The sequence below is a fragment of the Nipponia nippon genome, unplaced genomic scaffold, assembly GCF_047370975.1.
Source record: "Nipponia nippon isolate SJK-2023a ecotype South Korea unplaced genomic scaffold, ASM4737097v1 scaffold_2, whole genome shotgun sequence".
Taxonomy (NCBI): Eukaryota; Metazoa; Chordata; class Aves; order Pelecaniformes; family Threskiornithidae; genus Nipponia; species Nipponia nippon.
In genome coordinates this window covers 85,981,645-86,000,607 of record NW_028262336.1, presented here as the reverse complement: position 1 = coordinate 86,000,607, position 18,963 = coordinate 85,981,645, and the positions used below count along the sequence as shown (strand labels likewise).

Sequence of the window (18,963 nt, the reverse complement as noted above, 5' to 3'; positions counted from 1 at the left end):
AGCTGTAATGGGAGGGGGGAAAACCACAGTGCCTGTGATGGTGGAGTTGGGAAGAAGCCACGCATCTATGGTATTGGTTTTATCTTATCTAATAGCTTCCACAAGTCTTTCACACAGGCTTTGAACAAGGATCTCTCTCATGTTTGCATTTTAAATTAATTTAATCCTTCAGAAAAGTGCCACGTGACCAATACTGTAGAATCCTACTTATCTTCAGGGGTTCCAGAGATGCAGAACAAGAAAAACCTTACCGTATTGCCCTTCCAAATTTCCACAAGAAATCATTTTTAAAAGCCTATCTAATTCTGAAGAGATGAAATGATAAAAAAGGAAATTATGGATTCTGTGAGAAAGCAACCAGTTTTGAGCAGAGATGAAGACAACTCACTATTACAAGAAACTTACAAAGTCAGGAAATGTGGTGTAGTAGATACAATTCCTCCAAAGCACTAAGCTGTATTTCTAAATGGTATTGAGAGACCATTTAATAAAAATATATACTTTTTCTTTTTGCAGTGGTTTGACTGAAGTATTTTGCCTCTCTTACAAATGATCCAAACTGAAGAGAACTGTAATGCATCTAGGTAACGGCTTATTAGTTTGTGACATCTTTCAGAGGCTCTGAACAGAAAAATAAACTTTAAGACATGTTATACGTGTACTTGCTATATGCCATCTACCCTATCTGAACAGTCTTCATGGTACGACAGCCTTTGAAGTACATGTCTCAGGTTTTTGTTCAGTTGACTTAAGTAACTAGAACCATGTAGAATGACAGAAAAGCCATGTTTAAGCACTACAGCTGAAGTAAGTCCACACACAACATTTCACCTCAGGAGGGTGTAATGATACCTAGAGGCCCCGCTGCTGCCATGGTTTTCCTTTTTTGCTCAGACAGGGTCTGCTTAGGGAGCAGCAGAAATCCCAGCAGCAGCATCCTCTCCAGAAGAGGACCCAGTAATTAACTTCTTATTGGAAGTCCTAATTCCCTGCAGCAAGGAGGGGGAGGGCTAAGCAGCCGATTTCACTTACAAGGAGGGATGGCTTTAAGCAGGCTTCGCTTCAAACAGCGGGACATAACGCTGTTCATTTCAAGCGGTATGGCCGCTGCAGAGAGGCAGAGGCGAGAGAGCGCAGCTTCAGACGATGGTAGATTTTGTGCTGGTAAAGCACCACTATGTTCAGAATGAAGACTAACTGCATTTGTCAAGATGTATGGTTAACTTTTATAAAAATACAAAAGTTAAGACTCTAATACAGGCTACAATGAGCCCTTTGGGGTGAATGCATGTGCTTTTGTTTGCTTGCCTGGTTTTTTATGTCCTTTTCCCTGCAGTCCTAAATATACTACTAGAACTAATCCCCTGCAGCACACAGGCTTACCTCTGACCAACACCAAGAGGAAGATTGAATTACCAGGGTACTCTCAGATATACAGGACCACCAAATATGTTTATTTGCCCACCTCAATGATCTACCAGTTGTCACCTAGTTAATAAACCTGGAAAGGGGAAAAAAAAAAAAAAAACAAAATGTTCATGGCTGAAGACATGCATACCCCAAACTGATGCATGTTTTCTGGTACCCAAAACAGATCACACAAACGGGAGGGCACATACTTCACACATCCCTGGGGTAACCACTTGACGCTTGGTGCTTTCAGCCCCCCTCTGATATTCTGTATTGCCTTTTTGCACTTTGAAGACCTCTTCAGGGCAGATTTAGTTGTTCATGACATGATCATACACTATCCTCCATTAGTGATGCTTAAATTTATTTTGGAACCCATGTTATTGCATATGGTCTCGATGTACCTATTTGCATCAGAACATAAGGTGATAGATACTGTATTACAGTCTATACAGAACAGAAAAGCACAGATCCTGCTTATGAATTAAGTCACTTCACTTTGCTGCCTTAAGTTTGCTTTCCAGCTGCCCTCAAACATCGCATTATTTAATGACCTATAGAAGACTTCCAGTAGGTGTGGTCTTTTTACCCAGTCATCTCCTTGTGGTCTCTAAAGGTGCCTCAGAGCAGTGCAGAATGTGAAGGTAGATGATGCCACAATTCACATACGGGACAAATGATGAAAGCCACACGGAAATAAATTATTCTTTTTTTCTTGTCTCTGAACTTCAAATAGTATCTGAAATGACAAAGGAAACAAGACCAGGTGGCAGAGGACAGCTGGTGCCACGAGGGGACCATGCCAACGCTGCTGAAAATGCTGCGTGACCTACAGCCTAGACAGCAATCTCCGTGATCGCCCCCCAAAACTCGTGAACGGTGTTCACCACTTTACCTCAGAGAAACTCAAGATGCTCAGGGAGTTCCAGGCAAATGGGGAAGACGGATAGAAGAGATGCAAGGAAGGGTGAGCTGTGCATGTTGAACACTACACCAAACTCTAGCAAAGAGTAGAGATGGGTAGGAGTCGGTCACACTACTATTCTGCGATGATTGTTTAGAAATTGAATCTTTTTTAGCATTCACTTTTATAAATACTAACTTCAAGCATTTTGGTCTGAGGTTTTTACCATCCCTAAAAATCAGACTCTCCCTGTTGCCAAGATATACATAAGCTAGCCAAACCTTTTGGAAGTCAATTTTCTATTTAGTTATTTTTAAAAGGAACTGGCTCTACATTTGAAAAACAGGACAGAAAAACGTAGAAACAAATAATCAGAAGAGGAGCCTTGATTTGGTGTGCACAGATGCATGCAAGCTCCTTTCTTTAAAGCCTTTTTATCTGGTCATTGTATTACCTACCACCACTCTCAGTGAGCTTACATCATTTCACCTATTTATCATTCTATATTTTATTTTGCCTTTATACAGTCCTCCATAACGTTGCTTCTACACCCCAAATAACGGGGTGGTTTTCAAGCACTGCAAAAGCAAAAATGAATTCATTCTTTCTACAAACACAGCAGATATGACAGTATTTAAAACCATTCCCTCTTTCCTCTCCTGAACATTAATCAGGGATAAAAAGGCTACATACCAGCATTTAAAACCAGTTAAAAATTTTAATGGTTTTATTATTTCTTCTGTTTGGGATGTGGCAGAAAATTATCATGGATATGATGTTCAAAACTGGAACTTAAAAAGATAGCTTTACAAGTCTAAAATGAGAAGCACTCTCATTTTCAGAAAAAAGTGCCGAATCTATCATTAAGGAAAACAAAAATGAAACCTTAAGCTCTCAACTTTCAGTTCCACTTTCCAAACCTTAAGTCAGACACTGTTTAAACAAAAAAAACAAAACAAAGGGAGTGCAAAACTTCTCATCTGAGGCTGTAGAGCCCATGTAGGCTGGAGATAATGAGGCCGCTCACCAAACAATTCTGCATTGCAAGCCTTTAGCATCCATGCTTTGTTTTGAGTCATCGCTTTTCAGTTTCTCACCCCATGGATGAAAGTCTGACCCACACAAATTTAGAGGAAATTTTCTATTGGTCTCTCTAAGCCTTGTTTTCTTGATAAAGCTGGGACAACCCATCTTTCTCATGGAAAACAGCGTTACCTCTTTCCTCTGCAATCAAAGTGCGCTCGAGTCGACCTAGCAACCAAACTCTGCATCTCTCCTGTTTCCTGCAGAATCCTTCAAAGCCCAGAGCCCAACTTTTTTACCATGTCTGTTAAACCTATTCAGAACACAGTTTATCAGATGACTCAACCTGTGCAATGTTTTAATATGAACTGCAACAATGCTGTACACATGTATTTAATGTGCCAAGAATTTGCTACCATTCAGCCCGTGCTCCTATGTCACATAAAAATCAAAGCACAGAAGAAATATGAATGTAAAGTTCACGAACTTTCTTCTTCAAATGTTTCTAACTTAGACTCTTCAATAAGAAGCCTTACAGAACATTATATTACTACAACATAAAAGCTTCCTTTGAATAGCTAAAATGAAAGACTTTGTACTGATGCCTTGTTTTTCAGAATAAACTGTCTTATTGGCCTTGCTTTACTGAAATACATTATCTAACAGACAATTAACACACTCTTGGAATAGACAAATGTTTTTGACTTTTAGCCCGTGCAGCGATGACAGAGCAGGGATCTGGGTTACGAGCAGGCTGCCTCTGGCTCTTGTCTCCGGCCCTCTACCTCTCCAGTTCTTATCACAGCTTTACTTTGTCAGCAAAATGCTCCATTATTTCTGCTTCGCCTTGAGACAGGCTAGTCCCCCTAACGCGTGGTTACAGCAGAACGCCACAGCTCCAGATTATCCGCACAAGAGCTAAAACCTACTGAAGTCTGTGCACCAGAACATTTGTCTTTCAAAGCCAGCTTGGATTAGTTTTGAAACCCCATAATAATATATTTAGATCATTGCTTATAAAGTTTCTAAAAGAACCACAAAATGCATCAAGTACATTTTTGCTTAACTGGAGGAGACGAGTATCTTCACTAATAAGAATAAATTATAGTATAATTAGATTTAGGATACCAGTTTGGGTTAAAAAAAATTCCCCAAAAACAGGCTTGTTCATGTTTCAAGAAGAAAATGCACAGCCTAGATCAGCATAATAATAAAAAAAGTGCAGAGAGAGATCAGACTATAAGCCTCTCCCCAAGAGAACAGGGAACTCAAGGCAATTGTCAAACAGCATTGATTCGTTTCGCACAATTAAAATCTGGGTTACAGAATAAAATCAGTATTTCATGGTAAAAATGTGCTGAAGTTGAAAACACTAATCAAAAGGGCTTTTCTTGGTGGCTGGGAGAAGGGTATGCTGCTATATTTATACAACTTTTGGTTTTAAAAAAAACCCCACATCTGTTTCTGGGGTTGTGAAGAAAATCTGCCAAATATAAAATGAGACAACGCTGTCATCTGATGTCTACAGACAGACTCCATGCATCTTAGATAATTCTCAAATGACAGCAATACAAAACTCAACAAATCTCTGGCTGCTTTTCAGAAACTACTAGCCAGCGCTAAAAGACAACTACCTTCATCCACTTCAGCTGGCTGCTGCTTTGAAAAGTTATGAGGAGTAGCAAACGCTGTAATAATTCTGAGGGAAAAAAGTCAAAAACTTCTGTTCCCATCCTCACCAGTCAGACAGCTCCAAAAGTTTTCTCTCCCCTTGTAATTAAAGGGCAAAAGAAGGAGCACCCCCTAATAAAAGCATCTCAGCATCCACCCCATACTGACAGCTGAGCTCTGGGTTCGACACTGTGCCAAAATACTACTCCAGAACAGGAGTCGACCCACTGGCTCCTACTTTTCAGCTCTGCCTACAGTTTGCAGGCTTTCAAATAAAACGTAAAGTTGTTCCATACCGCCTCACTGTCATTTTTCTTTGATCACAGCAAATAACACTAAAGATGTTATCTTCCCACCTGATGTTATCAGAGCACATATTGCATTGGCTTTTTATTGGTCATCTGCTAAAGAAATTTGCAGGGACTGGCAAAAAGTATTGCTTTTTTCTGTGAATAACAGCCCCTTTCGTGGTCACAGTGAACGCGCATGCATCCTAGACGCTGTGCCATACCACTGGTGAACAATGCAATGGGCTCGAAGCCAAAATTTTCATTCTCAGCTACACTGTTTTTTCAATTACCGTGCTAGCACTAATCTCTTGGAAGTCAATTGTTATCCTCTCACTTTCGTAATTTACATCCACCATTAAAAATTACGGCTAGCTGTCTTCTAACTCAAAGACCACACAACATCTCCCGCACCCTTCCTTCATCCCAGAGCAACTCGGCGTGCTGCTGAACGTAACACCGCCAAGATGGATAACACCATGGCTTTGTGGTCATCTCCGGCTAGCCTGAAGTCAGTATAACCGCTGAAAAGGCTATCCCACCCTTCGCCTTCTCGGCCACGCATTGCTATCTTGTGCCTCCGACCTACCTGTCTTGATGTAAATGGTATTAGGGTTGCATAGTAAAGCAAACAAGGGAAGCGGTTTGGAACTGGTCCAGCAAAGGTGGGGGAAAAGCAAGTTTAACGCCAGTCAATTCCCTGAGCCTGTTCACCGTGCGGCTGCACAAACAGTTGTGCTGCCAAGAGGAGAAAGCCGAAAGGAAGGAACAAGGGGTCGAGGCTTGAAGAGGACAGGATCACTGCTCTCAGTGGCGATGCCAACTGACATTGGCTGGAAGTGACTATGGCCTAAGATGGAAAATGAGGTCATCTTAAAATAACAGCTGTGAAAAATACTTTCTAAGCTAATGTGCACCACGAAGCTAACACAACCAATATGAAACAGAAGCACGTACTTAAAGATCTTGAAAGCATGCAAGAACAGAATCTATTTTATAACAAACAATTAAGAGCTTCAAAAGAAGATTTTTCAGAGCTAGCAACCTGCAGCCTGATTTCCTCTGCTCAGGACTAGGCTTAAGCACAGATCAACAGCTAGAGACCTGCACAGACTTAGCCAACCAAGCCTCAACAATTAGTAACAAAACTCGGGAGAGGACAAAAAATTCCACCTTCTTTTCCTTTTGATACCTTAAAAGAAACCTGCCAGTTAGTCAGGTACTTGTGAATCACATCGCTGGCTGTGCATCTACTGCCCTTATTGTAGTTCTTTGTCTGGAAATCATGTGCTGAGTAACCCTCATGTGAGGGACTTGTTTTTTATGAATGATAACAAGGCTAAAAAAAATCTTGCCAGATAAAATTTAGACTGTATTGTCAGAACAAGATAGGAGTTTATAAAAGGGAACTTGTTCATACTAATAGCTTCCTTCAACAGGAAGGCTTTACCTATAGTATCAATTTAATTCCATGCACATAAGGACATTTTCCTCCACGAGGAAAGAGGGGAAGGCAGATAGATAGAAGGTTCAGTCAGAAACAGCCTCCCAAATGTAAATGCACGTAGTATTTTACAAGTTCCCAATAGGGATCCACTGTCTTGGAGCATGAGGCTGTCTTACAAAGTCATGGTACCAGAGCAGACCTACCCCCGAAATAAATTTGATTCAGCACCTTCTGCCAACAGTAGGAACCTTGGTTCCCTTCAGTCCATATGGTCAGACTCCTGAAAGGACATTTTGGCTCCTCCCTTGCCAGACGCAATCCCTTCCATTTCACGCTCCTTCTGTGTGCTCTCTCCCGACCCTGAATTCCCTTCTCCTGGCAGAGCACAACGGTGGCAGCAGTTGCCAACAAGTTAAGCGTAGTTACCGCCATTTGGGATACCTCCTGCCCTATCTTTGATGATGGCTCAAGCCACAGCTATGTACGCAATCTAAATCCCTCCAATGTTACAAATCGCTGGCAGTCTGTCAGCCCAAATCAAAATTAATATACTGAGAACTTTTCAGTTGTTTTCTTAATACCTCCTACCCTCTTCACTTAAAAAAACAACAAAATAACAAACCAAAAGAAAGCCAGGCAACTGTTCAGTAGATCTAGTAAGTCAGCTAAGTGGTTTCAGTAAAATTCAGCATTTCTAATCGCACGTGCTTTTCCTCCATACCTGTCCGCGAAAATCCAGACGGAGGTGTCTTAACTTACTCAACCAAAGGATTCTTACCGAAAGGCCTTTTTCTTGCTGTCACTATGCTAAATCAATGATCAAACCTACTCGTCAAACTGCCATCTCTCACATGCTCTAAACAGGGAGGAGAAAGGACTCTGCTGCACATTTGATGCGCCAGCCAAAGCCTGCTGAAGAGTCAGGAAAATACAGTCTTACTGTTAGGTCTTTTTTTCCAGTTGGCGCTTTATCAACAATGTCTCCACCCAAACCTAGGATTGTTTGCAGCACTACTGAGTGTGCCTGCGCACGGCCAGGTGTCCTCAGCGTGACCCGTGAGCAAAATAGGGCCCCGCGGTCACGAACGATGGGTTCCACGCCACCGGGGCTCTGCGGAGCCCTGCAAGCACCATCCTGGCTCCTCGGTTCCCACGCTGAGGCCACCGTAAGGAGGGCTGAACACGAATTCTGCATTTTGCTCACAGAGCAAATCGTGCGCTTGCCACCGAGCTGCTGTGGGACACGAGGTGGCCCCACAGAGGGGGAACCGGGGCGAAAGAGAGGGGCTCCATCTCCCAGCACTGCCTTTCATGGAGGCCGGTACCCCCGGCCTGGCAGGCGGGTGCAGCCGCGGGGGTGGCAGGGGGTGGCACAGCACCCCACGGCCAGGCGGGACCGTGTGTGCCCCCCTGACCCCCGCTTTCCGCGGACCCCGAGGCCGCTGCAGCCGCCCGAGCAGCTCGGCGCCGTGCAGCGCAGGTGCAGCCCCGGGCAGAGCCCGGCGGGCACGGCCGGCCGCGGGCAGGCTGCCCCCACCCCGCGGGTGGGTACGTGGGGGGGCCACGGTCTCGCAGCGGTCGCGGAGGGCAGAGCCGGGGTCCCGTCAGGCGAGGGGGGAGCGAAACGACGCGGGGGGGGGGGGGGGGGGGTCCCGGGCAGCGCCCCCTCCCTCTGCCCCCGCCGCCACTCGCCTGGTTGGGGTCGGTGGCCCGGAAGACGTGGCAAGCCATGGGGGAGTCGGGGTTGTCGGGCTGCGCCTTGATCAGGTAGGCGAAGTAGGTGAGGTCGTGGCTGTTGTGGATGAAGCGGGCGATGTGCTGCGCCTTGTGCTCGAAGATGAAGACGGCGGGCGCGGGGCTGGCGGGGCGGCCGGGGCCGGCGGCGGGGCCGGGGCCGGGGCCGGCGGGGCGGGCGGGGCTGGCGGGGCCGACGGGCACGCAGCGCAGGGTGGGCGAGCCCAGCAGCAGCAGCACCTCGCGGGCCGGCACCCCGCTGCCCAGGGCGCCGCCGGGCTCCTGCCGCTGCCCGCGGCGGCGGATCTCCGCCATCAGCCAGGGCAGCATGGGCAGCGTGGTCCGCCGGTCCAGGCACGACGAGCCCACGTACCACAGCCTGAAGCGCTTCTCCCCCGGCGGCGCCGGCTGCGGCTCGGGCTCGGGCTCCGGCTCCAGGGGGTGGGAGAGCGGCACGCCCTCGCCTCGCTTCTCCATGGCGGGTCCCCGGGCGGCGGGCGCGGCGCTCGGCGGCCGCTTCCCTCCGGCGCCAGGTGCAGCCGGCGGGGCCTGCGCTCGGCCGGCGCCGCCGCTAAGCTCGCATCCCGCCGGGTACGTCCCCGGAGCGGAGCGGAGCGGAGCGGAGCCGCCTCCCCGCGCGGGGCCCGCCCGCGGGGCGGGAAGGGGCGGCCCAGCCACCCGCCTCAGCGCCCCGGGGAGGAGCGGAGAGGCTACGGCCCGAGCGGGCTCGGCGCCCCGGCCGCCCCCGGCCTGAGGGGCGGGACGGCGCCGCCCCGGGCTCCACACGAAAATACGACGTGGCCGGCGCTGCGCTCCGCGCCCCGCTCCGCCAGGTGCTGCCGGCCCCGCCGCCCCCGGGGGGGCGCCGGCCTCTCCCTGCGGGCCCGCGACGCGGCCGCCCCGGAGGGGGGAGGAGGAGGAGGAGGAGGAGGAGGGAGGCCCGCAAGGGGAGGAAGGTCGCCGATCGGCGGAGGGAAGGAGGTGGGGAGGCCGCCGGGGCCGCCCCCCCCCGCCCCGTTTGCAGAAGCTCCGAAGCTGTTTCGGAGCTGGTGTTGCTCTCTGGGAGGCGGAGGGGCGCAGGGGAGAGGCCGCCCCGGCGGCAGCGGGGGCCCGGGGCGCCCGGCGGCCTTGCTGGCCCCGCTCCTCCCCGCTGCCCCGGCTTCTCCCCCGGGCCGGGAAGAGCCGCCGCCTCGCAGGCCTGCTGAGGTGCTTCCAGGGCTGCATCGCCGCGGTGCCTCCATGTCCAGTCACGGTCAAGTCGGAGTTTAATTAAGACTGGTTTTAAAATATTTTTTTTCTAGGTTTCGTTTTCCTGCTTGAGCTTTTAGTTGTGGGTTTTTTTCCCCTCGCTATCGCGATAACATCTCTTCAGTCAACGAAAAATCCGCCACCTACGGTAAATGTTAGTAACGAGTCACCTCTACCTGAGAAAGTAGCTGGGCAAAGCTCTCCCAGTCACACCGCATCCGTATCCATTTTGTCATGGTCATTTTTAGTGACTGTCCTTGTGTTTACATCTGTAGCGACAGCGGCGATAATTCCCAGTAACGTGCTGTTACGGCAGCCGTTTTAACCCTGTCTAGAAAAAATAAATCTGGAGCTGGAGCTGAAGAGCCGCTCCCTGTAATTTGAGGCTGCGCGCTGGATCACTGGGGCAGAGCGGGGTCACGTAGCAGAGCAGGTCGCGACCCACGACAGCCTGAGCTGACACAAAAACGGTCGCCTTAGCAGTATTTTAATAGCCTTGCAAGCAACTATGCTCATTTCCCGAGCCGAGTATTTTGCTCTTCTTTTGCCCCATTTAATCATCTGGTTTAATGCATTTTGGTTTATCAGTTGTAATTTTCGGTTTTAATGTTCTGACTTGGAAAGACCTCAAATACACCTCCTCCCACAGCATCCTAAAATGAGCTATTCCTAGAACAGGGCAGCTCATGCAGAACGTCTTACGTAGGCTGGACACCAGCTTTAATATGTGCCACAATGGTACAAGTTAAAGCCGGAATGGAATTGCTTTCCCGAGCTGACTGTTTTCACACACTTCAGCATCTGAACTGCGTTGTACAGGAGATTTTACAACTGGGGTAGTTAGAATAGCAACGGCAAATTTTTTTGGAGCGCAAACCTAACAAATTTCTTGTCCCTCAGTCTGCACAGTTAGCACTAACCCTTTAGCTGAGAAGGTTACTTGAGATTTTGTGCTCCAGCGCCGCGGGACGACAGGTTGGGAGCCTCTAACGGCGCACCTGGACGAAGACGCATTTGCTTCCCGGCAGCAGCGCTGGCGCTGCTTTCACGCTACGGTGAACTGCTCCTTTTCTGCCAGGTCAGTTCCGTGAGCCGCCTCTAATTTAAGTGACAGCGCTCATCCAGGCACCCTCGTGCGCACAAAGAGAGCGGGAATAGCTGCTTGGGGGTGAAGAGGGCAGCGCGGCTGCTCGCTCCGTTGGGGAACGGATAATTCATCCGGAGCGTGAAGCCACGCTGGAGCGCAAAGACTGATTTAAACGACCAGGGAAGTGAACTGAACGCTGGGTTTGCACTAAAACAAAGAGGCGAAACCCCCTCGTACGTTCTGTTGCAATGGTGTCAGATGGGATAATCATGAAATGGCTCTAACGAAGCAGCCTAAGGGGGAGGCTGCAACACTCTGAATTGCTGCAGCTGCTGACAAACACCATCTCTGAGGCTACGGGATCCCTTTGTGTTATGTTTCTATACGACCTACCAAAACCAGGTTGCGGACAACCACCTAGGCTTTTAGGTGCTGTGGCGATACGAATAATTAATAATAATCAGGCAACGTGGAGACAATCATGTGAATACATTAAAAACAGCATAGAGAGGCTGAAATTCTTTTAAGCAATCACAGATGCATTGATGTTCGCACATTGTTCCAACGGAACAAGAAGTGTCTTCACTTGAAGGTGCTACAGAGCTGGGTTTTCGGCTGCTAAGGACGCACTTCAGTTTTTACAAATTATTTTATCAGGTAGAACTACAAGGAACAAAATGTGGAAAATGAATCTGAAATTCTTAAATTGTCACCATCGCGCCAGTTATGTAAAGATGCTTGGTTTCTTGTTCAGCTGGGTGATTTGATTAATACGATATCAGATCTGGTTATTTTGACCTAATTCAGTTTACTATTGAATTCTTTGTACAAATCCCCTTTAAGACAAAATTAATCTATATAAAATCTACCACTAATATTTTAACTACCTTCAAAATCAAATTCTCAAATGCTAATCCAAAGTTTTCATCTTTCTTGCTTCAGCTTATGTCTCTCTGAATCGATTCTTCATAGTAATCCCTCTTAGCTGTCCATTACCTTTATCCATTTACTTCATAATTTCTTTCTTATCCTTTAATCTGCCTGCCACTTTTTACCCCCCCATCTTGTTAACAGTGTTTCATTAGAAACTCAGTCCTTTAGGTACATAACTTTTCCTCTTGAAGTCGGTCCCTTTTTCTCATTTCTTTTCATTTGTAAGATTTCATGCACCTTTAAGTTAAAACTTCCTAATTTCTCTCATATTGAGCACGGTATTCCTTTGCCCATGACCTGCTTCTCATGTAATTTCTCCCCTAGTGTTTAAAACTATAATGGTAACAAAAGCATCATCCTCCAATTCTTTGGTAGGAATATGCCTAACTATATAATCCTTACAGCTCAGTTAATGGGAATCAGAAACTTTGGGATAGAGAAGAGCACAACTTTCCATAGCCCTTATCCACAGAGCTTTGAAAATACATATCTGTTTTTGATGAAAGAGCAATTTCTCTCCAGGTCATCCCAAATGGAAAGAAGTGTAAATGCAGCACCCGTGCAGAGACATGACAGAAAAAGCCTCTGATGAGAGACCACAATTTTTTTTTTTTACATTCCTTTTTTTATTATTATTAATAAAATGGGGTTGGTCAGCCTGGAGAAGAGAAGGCTGCGGGGAGACCTTATTGAGCCTTTCAGTACTTAAAGGGGGCTTATAAGAAAGGTGGAGACAGACTTTTTAGCAGGGCCTGTTGCGATAGGACAAGGGGTAATGGTTTTAAACTAAAAGAGGGTAGATTCAGACTAGACATAAGGAAGAAATTTTTCACGATGAGGGTGCTGAAACACTGGCACAGGTTGCCCAGAGAGGTGGTAGATGCCCCATCCCTGGAAACATTCAAGGCCAGGCTGGATGCGGCTCTGAGCAACCTGATCCAGTTGAAGATGTCCCTGCCCATTGCAGGGGGGATGGACTAGATGGCCTTTAAAGGTCCCTTCCAACCCAAAGCATTCTATGATTCTATGATTATTAGCCAAGCTTCTTGAAACAAATTGTAAAATTCAAAGTAAAAAAAAAAAAAAAGGCTTTAAACTGTAGCTGCTAGAGAAACTCTGGTGCCTCCTCTATTAAGTGTGTATAAACATCACTAGAAATAATGAAAATTGTGTATTTTGCAGCATGTATAAAGGTTATTATAGTCTAAAACGTAGTCCCAAAGGTTTGAGTAAGGCATATCAATCTTGTAGAGACATGTCAGTAGCAGGAGACACTCACTGCAATTTGTACACAATAAAAATGATGAAAAATTAATCTGATAGGGGGGTGGGTGGTTTGTTGTTGTTTGTTTTGTTTTTTTTTTTTTCCCCCTCCTCAAATGGCACTAATCTTTTTCGATCGCAATGACAGATTATAAATGTTCTGCCAATAAGAACCACTCCAAAACAGATTTAGGGGAACTGGAATGAGCAAAGTTTGTAAGAGAATAATCCCTAGCTAGAAATTTCATACACACCTCTAGAACTTAAGGCGACCCACCACACTTTATGTCTGTGTTCAGTGCATCGTTATGCAATGTAATGTTCACTGATTAAGAGAGACAATGCATTGAATTATTATATTTCTCTTTAAAGAAGCATTTGATTGTGGAACAAATTCTTATTTTTGTTGTTTTTACATGTAACAGTCATCCCATGAAACTTTCTGGCACAGCAGACTTTGAATCCAGTGAAGAACAATGCTTTTTGTTTAAAACTAACTTTTAATCTCGAGTCCTGCGTGCTTACATGTGATCATAGCATCTTTCCAGGTGAGTATATTTGCAATTTTTTTTTTTTTTTAAGGTTTCTCCCCCTAAAAAAGGGTATCACATCAGCTTACTAAAATCCCTGTTGTTGAGATAATACAGAGTTTGGTGGCTGTTAGCGGCTCAGGCCAGTTGCAAAGCTAGTTATTACAGGAGACAGAGCAACTTCTGCAACAAGAACTTCCACATTCCCAATTATTTCTGCTTTTATACAAAGGAGACTTTTACTTCCCTGCTATTCCCCAACCACTGCAGTAACACACACAGAGAAAAAAAATGAGGAAGAAGAGAGTACTGCAGCTGCTGGAGTCTACTTCTCTCCCTGACAGCGCCCACTACCTCCACCTCGTTTTGTGATTTGGAAGGGATCCCAGTCCCCTCCAACTCTCCAGAAATGGAAACTAAGACAGGATTTCTTGTCATTGCCAAAGCTAAAAGGAACATCTTGATATTATTCCACAAATACATTATTAGAAAGGAGGAACCACAGGCTAGAAAGGTTAGCGGATCTGTAGTAAGAGTGCAGAAATTGCACGGAATAGAGATGCTTTGGAAGGCAAGAGTACTTCAAAGGTCACAAATTCTATCTCTTCAAGAGGAAAATGCAAATACCGTTAAGACTTCAACAGTGTATCACTATTAAAAATGTTACTGCAACTTCCAACTCAGTACTGTATGTCTTGTAAGAGAAGGTACAGCTTACTATGAACAACAGGGCACTTGTAGTCCCAACACAATACCAAGAATGGTGCCAGCGTAGCTGCCAAAAAAAAAAAAAAACCAAACAAAACAAAAAAACAGAACAGATGGGTACCCCTTAATCCTCCTTCTCATCGTCCTTGACTCTCTCCTAGGTAAATCGACATCTGTTGTCTTGACTCTGTCGACTGCTGAGCGTCTCTCGTCTTCCCACATTCCCAACTGCGAGAAGCAGCACTGTGCAGCACACCAGTGATTCATGTGAGACACGCGCTGACACTCCTCTACGCATTTTAAATGCAAACTTTAACACTCCTCTCAAGCTTCGTGCGTGGTCGCAGCATCCAGTATTTGCCGGTTCAGAAGCATCGTTGGGAAGGAAGCCTTGCTTTAATTTGGCCAAGACCTCAAATGAGTTGGTTTTTGTTTTTTGGTTTTGTTTTTGTTTTTTTTTTTTTTTTTTTTTTAAAACCACCTGTAACCTGCTTAAGACACGGTAGTGATGACATTCTGGCCCCATTAATGGGGAACAGAAAAAGCCTTTGCAGCTTCAGAATATTATTTTTCAGGTTCAGAGGTAATTCACAGGGGAATTAAGCAACACTTTCAGTGGCAGAGAAGTCTATTCCTAAGCGCGGCATAGAGACACTGAAAACTAGGCTGCATAACAAAATATGGAAAAAGGATTTGAGAGTGGTTAAACTACATGAAAACCGTGGATAGAGAAGTACAAGTGCTTATTCTATGAACAAGATACAGATCTAGAAAAATCTATTTGAGAGATGTATAAACAGGGAAAAAATGTAAAATGAGAATAGGCCCCAGCAGAAAAGTAAGATGATACTATTTAAAGAGCAAGTTGTAATGCAGAAGTGTTAGTATAATTAAATTACTGTTTTAAGCTACTGCAAATATACAATGTATGGTATACTGTTATCATTAAAATGCTGAATGTTGTTTACGTTGCTGGAAATCTTTAAACTCACCTTTTTAATAATTAACACAGAAGTTAAGAGTATTTCCCTACAATGTAAGAAGTAGGATGGAAGTTATGGTGACATGAATGTGTACAGTTCCACATAGAAACTAACTACACAGGGGAGAAAACCAGAAGTCCTTAAACCCGTTGCCAGACATGCTCTCAAAGGATTACCGTGTACCAAGACTACATGTAGCAGTGCCACCTGGTGACCAATGCTATGACAAATTCCTCTTAAAATACTATATAGCACAGAGATTTATTGTATGAAATCATAGAATTTTTCTCCTTCTTTCATATGCATGTTAAAGCTTACTGTTCCAAAGCTCAGTATGTGAAGTACAAAACTAACATGGAAATTTCCACTTTATAAATATAGCAATATTCGTCATACAAACACTAACAGAGTATTTGGAAACTATGGCACCTACACATATTGAACAGAAAGGGTTCTCAAGTTAGGGCAGCTAGACTGTAATTAGCCATAGGAAGAAAATGCAGTACAGGGAAGAAGAAACCCAGAAACACTAAAATTAGCCTTCACAGAGAAGATCAGCAATCTCAGCTTCCTTACTTTCTCAATGACACAAAGTAATAAATAATTAATAAGACATATCCCAGCAACTCAGTTCAAATGGCAGGTCATTTCTCCACCTTCCCTCAGAAAAGCCTCAGAAACAAGAGTCAGGAAGTCTTCCAAAGCATCCAGGGCTGGGGATGAGGAACGCTCAGCATCATCCCTCTAACATGCGTGCTTGCTCATGCACTCAAGCACCAAGAGTGGCACTGGATGAGTATGTATGGACAGTGTTGTACGGTAGAAGCCAAAGTAAAGGAAACATTTGGCCAAAATTGCACAGTGACAAGGCAATCCAGTTGTTTACGAGGTGACTGAGCCTCAGGAAGGGAGGATGGTAGCAGCATACCATGCAAGCTCAGCCCAGGTCGAGGCAACTCATTATGTCATGTACTGACCTGCACAGATCCAACTTCCCCATCGAGTGAATGCCCAGTAAGCTAGGAGCCCAACCAACAGCACATAACATTTTACTAAAAATCCGTCTGGGAAAGGAGCATTACCATGATCAACCACAGGGATCTGGATAGGATAGAGGCTGCTGAATTTTAAGTCCCTTCTCCTGTTGCAAAGGTTCTTCAGAAATGGGGCATTTTTTTCCTGCAGGTAGATTAAATGACTCGGGCACTTCTGTGTGTTATTTGCAAGGGCTAAACAGAATGCTGCATGCCTCTGCTGAGGAGTGGAAATTACCCTCTCATTATACCCACAGTTAAGAGGGTAATAAAACATTCAAATACGATAGGGAACAGGGCAAGCAGGAAGAAGAAACAACATTCTTCCTCTCCCTCAATTTATCATCTCTTTATCTTTGTTTTTAATTGGTCCAAGCTAATGTATCTTCAGGTGTTAAAATAGAGTGCAAAGGCTTGAAAACAGGAAGGTAAAAAAATAAAGGGGGATGGGCTCACAGTGCACAACAAGGTTACATACCTTTAAAAATGTGGTTAAAGGAAGGCAGTACAATTTTGTGGAAGCATTAACAGAGACATGCTTTTACTTTGGTCATGACTAGGCCAAAGTGTGCAGAAGCTAAATATATAAAACACTAGTGCACAGACATGACTACAGCCATTTGTGCACTCTTTCTGTGGGCCTTTCTCCATTTTTCTACCAAACAGCTTTCTGCAAGTAGGCTGATGTGTTTCAAACTAATGCAAAAAAAAAAAAAGTCATGGGATGAAGATGACAGACAGTCATTGCCAGGAGATTCCTTCATTATTCCCTCCCTTGCGTTTGTTTACTGTGTAAGACCCTTCCCCCCGCCCCCTTCCTTCCTCTTGCTCTATTCCAGGCAAATGTTGAAAAGAAAAATTGTTTACTTGTCTCCTAAATACAGTTAAGGAAAGAAAACCGCTTGAAAGCAATTTCCCGCAAAATTTCATTAATCTCATATGTCCTCTGTCTTTTCCTCATTCAATACATTTTTGACTAGCTGTAAGTAATTGATACAAATATTCCTTGCAGCCTGCAGTTCCCCCTCAGCTCCTTGGTACCCCATCACAGAGAAAGACTGCATATGTCTGAACTTCATCCTAATTGAATAAGGAAAGAAGTTTACTCATAGTCTACTCCTGAACTTTAACCATGATAGTATTTATGAGACAGACTTCCATGCAGTAGGCTTAAAAAAAAATACAGACCATCTTTATCTTTGTTACCTATATGTTTAATGACTGTTTGTGGACTTAAAAAAAATATTCATGTTATACAATTTCATATCAATCAACAAGTAGAATTAGGAACACGCAAGGACTTCTAATTCTCATTGAAAAGGTCTGGTTTCTGCACATATAAACAAACAATTTAACAGCTTGTTTAAACACGTTAATATTGCTGTCGTGCTAACTGTTAGGTTTTTAGGTTTGGGTTTTTTTTTTTAATAAAGTATTTAATTCTTCCATTACTCAGTACAGGAATTCCTACTGATAGCGATCAGGACAAACCTCAGAGGTTTGAGTCCATAGCCAACTTTTAATCACATCTCCTAGATGTCCATAAACACCTCTGGAAATTCTCAAGACAGTAAACTGGTATAGCACACACGTCCAGGCATCTTCCAGCCAGAGTTACAACATGCTGGAGTTCAGGGACATTTCAAAAATATTCATTAATATTTCTAGAATATTTGGCTGACAAAATGTAAGTTAGACTTTTCAAAGGCTGCCAACTTTCTCCTCTTGGTGATGGACCAAGCAAAAGTGGTAACGGAAAGTTTCCTCATTACTTTCGAGCACCTACTAAATTGTTGTTTCTAGAAGTTAAGACATGACTAATTAAATCTTCTTTTCCATCCAGTTCCCACGAAGGCACAAATATTTGCAGCTATATGAAGAACTTAAGTGCATTAGAACAAATGGGAATTATTTTTAAGGAGTCAGCTTTACTAAAAAAGTATTCTTTTCCTGGAACTATTGCATTGCTGTAAAGCAATTAATTCACTAGGCCAAAGCATGACAATGCTTTCCAGCCATAGCAGTCTTACACTCCAACTTCTGCAAATTTAAAAAAAAAAACAAAACCAAAACAAAACCAAACAAACCCAGCTGCTCACATCATTTTTCCACACACAGAGAGGATTTTTTGCACTATGTTCAGCCCCAAGCCCTTGCAGACAGACAAGGGAAAAGGCAAATGGGAAGTCTGTTGCTGAGACCATTTTGTGACATTCCATTGAGAGGGTCCCAGAAAAGAGCAATCTGCTCTCCCCAGCCACAAAGCAAACACCTCAGAATTCAGCAGCACAAAGCAGTACCATCCAGATCAACGGCCACAGCCCAAAACCCTTACCATCTCTTGTTAAAGCCAACACTGTTTCACTTATTTGGGCCTCTAAGCAACTCCAAGTACTGTTCTTATGCACCATGCAGAATGCCCCAATAGCGAGGGTGTGTCTCTATTGAAAGGATCGCAGTACGCAGCATGCGCAATGGGCTGCGGTTTACTTTCATGACACAAAAAAGCAGGCATAACCTCTACCAATGACTTTCCGCCAGCTTCTAAAAAAGTTAATAAAAAAAAGTAAGTGGGTTAGAAAGGTAGATGTTCTCACTTAAGGGGGGCTGAAATTACTTGAGAATCTGTCCCAGCAAAACTGGTTCTCAGTCTCTAGCATTCTGAAGTTGCAGCATAAACTTCAGTCCGCTTATCAGTATG

The 18,963-nt window shown here is 44.6% G+C and overlaps 2 protein-coding genes and 1 long non-coding RNA gene across 5 annotated transcripts in view; 1 reads left to right on the top strand and 2 right to left on the bottom strand.

The window, feature by feature from the left end:
* TBC1D4 (TBC1 domain family member 4) overlaps positions 1 to 9,069 on the bottom strand; it is a 117,114-nt gene extending 108,045 nt beyond the window's left edge. Inside the window, exon 1 of the mRNA XM_087759300.1 lies at positions 8,435 to 9,069. Coding sequence (XP_087615426.1) covers positions 8,435 to 8,953 — 519 coding nt within the window. The 5' untranslated portion in view covers positions 8,954 to 9,069. The remainder of the gene's footprint in view (positions 1 to 8,434) is intronic.
* COMMD6 (COMM domain containing 6) overlaps positions 1 to 18,963 on the bottom strand; it is a 43,280-nt gene that overhangs the window by 14,668 nt on the left and 9,649 nt on the right. The gene's annotated exons all lie outside the window — the stretch shown is intronic.
* LOC148055865 (uncharacterized) lies at positions 9,172 to 15,212 on the top strand. 3 transcript variants are annotated; one of them, XR_015705163.1, is made up of 5 exons: positions 9,178 to 9,309; positions 9,778 to 9,878; positions 10,625 to 10,802; positions 13,433 to 13,555; positions 14,407 to 15,212. It is a non-coding gene; the product is annotated as an uncharacterized LOC148055865 (long non-coding RNA). The 3 variants fall into 3 exon arrangements; XR_015705162.1 differs by having other exon boundaries at positions 9,179 to 9,309; positions 9,778 to 9,872; XR_015705164.1 differs by lacking the exon at positions 9,778 to 9,878 and having other exon boundaries at positions 9,172 to 9,309.